Below are 7,500 nucleotides of genomic sequence, written 5' to 3'. Positions count from 1 at the left end.
GGGCTTATGGACTGATCAAACCTGAAGGAAACTGGACTTCCTGACACCTGGACTTTCTTGGACATTTCTCTGGAGGACACACCTCCATTTTTCCCTCTTCTGATGCTCTGTCTCTCTTCTCTGGTTCATTCCTTTTCCTCTTTTCCATTTTTACAGTACCACACTCCTTTCTTCAGTCCAGTCCTGTTCCAGTACTGCTCCATGGGTCTGGTACCACAGTGTGTTCCACACTCCTGTTCTGCAGACACAGGGGGTTGAAGGAATTCACAAACGTTGGGACACCTGGAGGAATTGAACCACCAACTTTCCAGACTTGATCAACCTCCACTGCTGCAGAAGTGCTTTCAGTTGTTAACCCATTTCTTGTTCTCCTATTTGTAGAATTCTGAAATGTACATTATTTTTCAGTTTGGTTGAACCTTACCTTTTTCTTCTTTTTTTTTTTTTTTCCTCTGTCAGTTCACTCTTACCTTTGTACCATTTACAGCTGTTCATTGGACTGGAACTGATGGAATTTACAGACAGAACTGGAACAAACTGGGCTGGTCTAAAACTGTGGACCAGTAGTGTACATGTGGACCCGGTCTACATGTGGAACTCAGCAGTGACAGCACTAACTGGAACACTGCATGTCAACAACTGGCTCAGTGTGTGTGTGTGTGTGTGTGTGTGTGTGTGTGTGTGTGTGTGTGTGTGTTGGTATGTTGCGTCATTTCCAGCTGTGCAGCCTCAGTCTGTCCATTTCCTTCCAGCAGCTCTTCTTCTGACAGAGTTGTGTTCCGTCCTCTGTTCTGAGTCCATGTGTTCCCATTCTGCTGTATTTACATGTAGATGGTCACTGCGTCTGTTTATGTGTCTCTATGTGGACTCACTGTGTCTGTTTACGTGTCCATATGTGGACTCACCGTGTCTGTTTATGTGTCTATGTGGACTCTCTGTGTCTGTTTATGTGTCCTTATGTGGACTCACCATGTCTGTTTATGTGTCCTTTATGTGGACTCATCATGTCTTTTTATGTGTCTCTGTGGACACACTGTGTCTGTTTATGTGTCCTTATGTGGACTCACTGTGTCTGTTTATGTGTCTCTATGTGGACTCACCGTGTCTGTTTATGTGTCCATATGTGGACTCATTGTGTCTGTTTATGTGTCTACATGTGGATTCACTGGGTCTTTTTATGTGTCCTTATGAGGACTCACCGTGTCTGTTTATGTGTCCTCATGTGGACTCACTGTGTCTGTTTATATGTCCTTATGTGGACTCACTATGTCTGTTTATGTATCTACATGTGGACTCACTATGTCTGTTTATGTGTCTACATGTGGACTCAGTATGTCTGTTTATGTGTCTACATGTGGACTCACTGTGTCTGTTTATGTGTTCAAATGTGGACTCACCCTGGCTCAGTCTGGGTCTGGTTGGAGATCCACCACTGTCTCCTGACACTGATCTGTCAGCGTGGGTCTGCCTGGGCCCATGGTGTCCTGGAGGTCCTGTAGGCAGACCAGGTCTGGAGGCCCCCTTCTCCACCCTGGTGCCTTTCCCATATGGTCCATGTGGTCCATGTGGTGCATGTGGTCCATGTGGTCTGGGGTCTGGTCCTAGCTTCTGTAGGAAGAGCTGATGTTTAGCAACGGCGTCCCAGCTGAGGGAGCCCAGGTCCGACGGACACACCAAAGACACCACGGAGTGAGCCATGCACAGGGCACAGGAAGAAATGAGGAGGAAGGAACGAGAGGGAGGAGGAGGAGGAGGAGGAGGAGGAGGAGGGAGGAGGAGGAGGGAGGTAGGGTTAAGACGAAGAGGAGGTGGAGCACAGAAGAAAACAGGCAGGAGGGAAAACAGGGAGTGAGCTGCAAACACCTGAGGAATGGAGAAGGGTTAGGGTCCTAGACCTGACCGGGGTTAGGGTTAGGGTCCTAGACCTGACCGGGGTTAGGGTTAGGGTCCTAGACCTGACCGGGGTTAGGGTTAGGGTCCTATACCCTCAGATGTTTCTCAGTCCTTTGATCCAAACTAAACCTGTTCCATCTCTTTGTGTTTCTCATCTGTTTTCTCTCCCATTGGATCCAGTGGGTGTTTGGATCCAGTCCCTTCTACAGAGGGTCTGCACATCTGTCACTTCCCCCCCAGGCCACGCCCCTCTCAGTCAGACTGAGTGTCTTAAACCAACCTGCTCAACATGACGGAGTATAGCAGTAAACACAGCCAGAGAAAAGGGAAAATGTGAAATCTGAAATTAGCAGATTTACACCACCTGGTTTAAATGAACACATTATTCTGATAATATTATGGCTTTATTGTCAGAATCTGACGACTTTAATCTCATAAAGTAATGACATTTTTGTTAAATTATGAGGGTTTTTTATAACTACGACTTTATTCTCATAACATTGTGATTCTTTTTATATTCGACTTTATTCTCATAAAATTCCAGGTTTTATCTCCATATTTTCTGACTTTCTTCTGGTAGTGACCAGTGTTTTTCTTTTCTTCAGTGGTCCTAATACTCCGTCGTAGCTTTATTCTCCAGTTCCCCGTATTTGTAAAACTAGGTTGTCCTCAGTTTCAGTTAGTTTACTAATCATGTAGGAGCACAAGGTTGACAATCACAAAATGAAGACAAAAACCAGGAAAGATCTGATCATGAAACCCAGAGCTGCACTAAGAAGGAGCGTTAGCCAAAACAATAGGTCATTTCAGGTCTGATTGGACCCAAAAATACAGCATCAGTGAATGTTAGCTGACCCCAAACAGGATCCACAGATCTAGGTTTGGTTTCCTGGATTTGTGGATCCATCTCCTTCTCTTTTCTTTGTCTTTGGGTGTCTGTAAACGATAGCTCCTTCTGCTTATAGAACCTGAAAATACAATCAACCAACAACAGCTCTGCCCCATTTTTTATTCAATATTGTTCTTCAGTTTAGACAGGATTGAAGCCGACACTGTCACTCATCTGCCTCTGTCTGACACTCAGTGGGCAGAACCGCTGTGACGTCACGTGTAGACCCTCTATTATTGGATGTGATTCCTGTCATCTTATTTATGTCAGACAGGTGGGCGGGGCCATAGCACACTCTACTGACCCCTCCCATATTAGCCTGAGGAAACAGAGGGTTTTGAGGACAGCTTTTTAAAGGTGGATCTGATCTGTTTCAGACTGCAGATCGTCTTCATGCACATGTTTGTGTGTGATGTGTGCGTTTGTGCTTTCGTGTGTGGAACCATCCTGGTTTGATGCAGAACTCCCTGAGGCGTCTGACAGTAGAATATGCACAGGCAAGTTTGAACCTTTACCAACACATACCACACACACAAACACATACCAACAGACACAGCATACACAACACACACACACACACACACACATTTAAACACATACCACACAGACACACACACACACACACACACACACTTCAAACACACCACAGGTTCACTAGTGTTGGATACTACAGCTGTTGTTCAATTCTTTAGCTGAAAACAGAAAACAGCTTCAACATTTCAGCTAAACTGAAGGAGCCCCCCCACCATCACCACCACCACCACCAAACTTTCTACTACTGCGTTTCCACTACGTGGTACCGGTTCGACTCGACTCGGCCTTTTTGCATTTCCATTACAAAAAAGGTCCTGGACTATGGTACCTGGTACTAGTTTTTTGGTCTCACCTCCACTGAGGTTCCAGGACTGGGGACAAGATACTAAAAGGTGACACTGTGTACACACTGCAGACCACTGATTGGTCAGAGTCATCTCTGTGACCCGCCCTTTTACAAAAAACAGATGCAGAAGTTGACAGTAAATGTAGCGGTAGGTGAATCCACATGATGACAGTCTGTAAAACTACACCATTCAGTCAGGAGATTCAGTCTTTGATGGCCGATGTAAAATTCAGCATGAGTTTGACGAGACAACAGGCAACGAGTAAGTTTATCAGCAACTCTGAGCAGACGACACAGAAGTAACGCACCGCATCGCTATGATGACCAGGTACTGTAAAGTGGGTAGTATCCTGGAATGGAAACAGTCTGGAATAGGACCTGGTACCAGAGTGGAAACAGACTGGAATAGGACCTGGTACCAGAGTGGAAACGGTCTGGAATAGGACCTGGTACCAGAGTGGAGTCGAGCCGAGCCTGTTCCACGTATTGGAAACGTTGCAAAAGGTCTTCTACTGAAGCATGTTCAATATGTTTGTCATAATGTATTTGGGGTGTCATGACAAGGGTGTGTTAGGGTTGTGTATGTGGGTTGTGTATGTGGGTTGTACGAGGGGCGACTGAAAAGTTTTGAGCCTAACATGGAAAGGATTATGATATGAAGACCAAATTTGGTCCGTGAAATCTTTCACATCTTAATCCTATCCACTAAATTTCTTGGTCAGATCAATCTTTTTCCCTCTTTTACAGGTTTGTGAACTTTCTGTATCAAGTGTTTCCTGAAAAATGGACAAACTGGAGTATGGGGCTGATTTGTGACTATGGATGAGACTGAGGTCCATCACTATGAGTCTGAGACCAAGGAGCAGTAAAACTATGGAAACATCCCATGTCATCAACCCCAAAGAGGGCAAAGGTCGTATGCGTACTTGATGAAAGCCCCAAATTCAAGTTTGTCCATTTTTCAGGAAACACTTGATACAGAAAGTTCAGGGACCTGGAAAACAGGGAAAAGATTGCTATGACTATGAAATGTTGTGGATAGGATTAAGATATGTGAAAGATTTCATGGACCAAATTTGGTCTTCATATTTTAATCCTTTCCATGTTAGGCTCAAAACTTTTCAGTCGCCCCTCGTAGGAAGGTCCAGTACCTGGTTGTGTGTTTTCATTGGAGAGGGGGTTGAGCGTGGTCCAACTTTAGCTTTGACACTCTTCAGGTCCACTTTGACACTCTTCAGGTCCACTTTGGAGACTCGGTTTGTCTCCTGACTGGAAGCTTTGATGCCATTGGACACTGAAGGCTTGGACACAGTGGTTAGTTTGGGTTTTGTCTGCCTGGTGTGTGCGTCAGGGAGGCTGGAACTGACTGCAGACCTTTGGACTGCCTGAAGGGAACCTGGACCAGCAGAGGGGATCTGAAGGAGGTCCTCAGAAGCAGAAGGCCATGGAGCCAGGACACTTTCCTTCAACTCTTCTCCAGCTTTGTTTCCTTCTAGTCTTTGAAACCTTCCTGTGGACAGCTCTTCATTGTTTGTATGTTCAGATTTCATGACCCCTTCTGTTTGGACCCCTTCTGTTTGGCACTCTTCGTTCAGTGTACATTCATCTTTTCTGACCCCTTCTGTTCGGCGCTCATGGGCGGTTGACATGCGGACGTCTTCGTTCATGTTTGTGCGAGTGGCACTGCTTCTCCACGCGCCCACATCGGAGCTCACAGATAGAAACAAAGCCTCATCTTCTTCGTCAGTGAACTCCTCAGGAAAGATTTCAGTGGTTGAATCTGGAGCTGACTCACAGGTGTTTGAGGCCACTGTCAGGTTCTGGTTCTGGTTCTGGTTCCAGTTGTCTGTGTGGTACTCGCTGCTGTTGGCATCCAGGTAAAAGGACACAGAGTTGTCGTTGGATTCTGGCGGTTCAGTTTGGATCTTTCCCACTGACACATCACCGTTGTGGTCTTGCTTCTTGTTCTTCTCTTCCAGCAGCCATTTTGAAACGACTACATCTCCTGTTTGGTCCGGTGCGCCCATCACCGTTGCCATGAGCGTGACTTCCAACAGGTCGTAGTCCAGTGGGCTGTCGGTGCGTCCTCCGCTCAGGCTGCTCAGACTGCGCAGGGACTCCGGAGATGAGTCCCCCGGACAAAAGGAGGAAGAGGAGGACGAGGAAGAGGAGGACATGGGGAAAGCATTCCCACTGTGAAGACACAGTTTCATGGAGGAGACAGGGACGCTGTTCCCACAGACAGGGATGATGTTCCCAGAGACAGGGACGCTGTTCCCACAGACAGGGACGATGTTCCCAGAGACAGGGATGCTGTTCCCACAGACAGGGACGATGTTCCCAGAGACAGGGATGCTGTTCCCACAGACAGGGACGATGTTCCCAGAGACAGGGATGCTGTTCCCACAGACAGGGACGATGTTCCCAGAGACAGGGATGCTGTTCCCAGAGACAGGGACGATGTTCCCAGAGACAGGGATGCTGTTCCCAGAGACAGGGACGCTGTTCCCACAGACAGGGACGATGTTCCCAGAGACAGGGACGATGTTCCCAGAGACAGGGACACTGTTCCCACAGACAGGGACACTGTTCCCAGAAATAGGGATGCTGCTCCCAAGCTGAGGGACACTCATGTCTGTCCGGGTCTAGGTCCAGGATGGGAACCGTTCCAGTCTGGGATCAGCAGGGCTTTGGTTCCATTTAATGCTCTGGCTTTTTTTCAGATAATGTCCTTTACAGGATTGAATTGGACCTTTAGTCTTCTGTATATGCTCTATTCGGACATTGGTAGAAAGTCCAGTCCATCTGTAGGGACGTCCAGTCCAGTTTTCCTTTGAATGACAGATGCACAAATACATTCAAATCCAGTCAGTTATAGGTGGGATACGCTGAAGAAACAGGTGGCATTTTCAGAACGACTAAGGCCACTGAGCATGTGTGAAGTACACAGACCATCCACTGATCCAGGTACTGATCCACTGATCCAGGTACTGATCCACTGATCCAGGTACTGATCCACTGATCCAGGTACTGATCCACTGATCTGGGCTGGTACTGATCCTCAGCTCAAATGCTTAGTATTCCATGTTGGCCGTTGTGCTGGAAAAAAAGAGGAAAAGCAGGGAAAATGTTTAGTTCTTTTTGGACAGAGGATCATGTGCATCACGCTGAACCAAACACAGCCCCGCTCTAAAAGCTCAGACGTGTAGTTGCTTAAACCACATGAGCGTACTTTACGTATTTCTCACTATGTTGTTCATTTCTGCTGCATTCCAGTCCACCTGGAACTGCTGTTCTTCCATCCTTCTACTGCTGTTTTTCCATCCTTCTACTGGTGTAAATGCACTGGAACGTTCAGTCAAACCTGGGACTTCCACCCGTGAACTCGTACCAGATCCATGTTCTCCAGTTCTGAGTTCTGATGTCACGTAGCAATGGCACCCCCCCATGGATGAGGTGTTTATTGAAACAAGGATCTGACATTATTCCTCTGTAAATGTTCTGTATAATCAGCAGCTGCTCTAGTGTTAGCTAGTTTTCAGTCTAATGAGTGAAAGAATAAATTCAAAACAAATATGAATCCAAATATACAAAGAACATCAAAGGTAGAACAGCTTCTCTTCTGGTTTTTCCTCCTGTTTCCTTTAAAAAAAAAACAAAGAACAAACGTATTTAACAATATAAATGACTATAAATGAACAAAACGCATGGTCCACCATGCTGGTTTGTTTACATCTAACTCCCACAATTCCTTGTGCTCAGACAGTTTGCTGTGACTGGTCTGGAACGTTAAAAAGTGGTGAGTCGTGGTTTGAAGGCGTGACTTACGGACTCAAAA

General features: G+C 46.3%; 1 protein-coding gene across 2 annotated transcripts in view; it reads right to left on the bottom strand.

Moving 5' to 3' along the window:
* Window positions 1-7,500, bottom strand: part of LOC115416314 (uncharacterized) — a 60,106-nt gene that overhangs the window by 35,909 nt on the left and 16,697 nt on the right. For both annotated transcript variants that reach the window (XM_030130060.1, XM_030130062.1), the window contains exons 2-3: window positions 4,814-6,761; window positions 1,398-1,608 (exon numbers count right to left, since the gene is read on the bottom strand). In XM_030130060.1, coding sequence (XP_029985920.1) covers window positions 1,398-1,608; window positions 4,814-6,295 — 1,693 coding nt within the window. In that variant the 5' untranslated portion in view covers window positions 6,296-6,761. The remainder of the gene's footprint in view (window positions 1-1,397; window positions 1,609-4,813; window positions 6,762-7,500) is intronic.

Source organism: Sphaeramia orbicularis, unplaced genomic scaffold (assembly GCF_902148855.1).
Source record: "Sphaeramia orbicularis unplaced genomic scaffold, fSphaOr1.1, whole genome shotgun sequence".
NCBI lineage: Eukaryota > Metazoa > Chordata > Actinopteri > Kurtiformes > Apogonidae > Sphaeramia > Sphaeramia orbicularis.
Note: the sequence above shows the minus strand (reverse complement) of the source record. Positions and strands in the feature narration are given on the sequence as shown.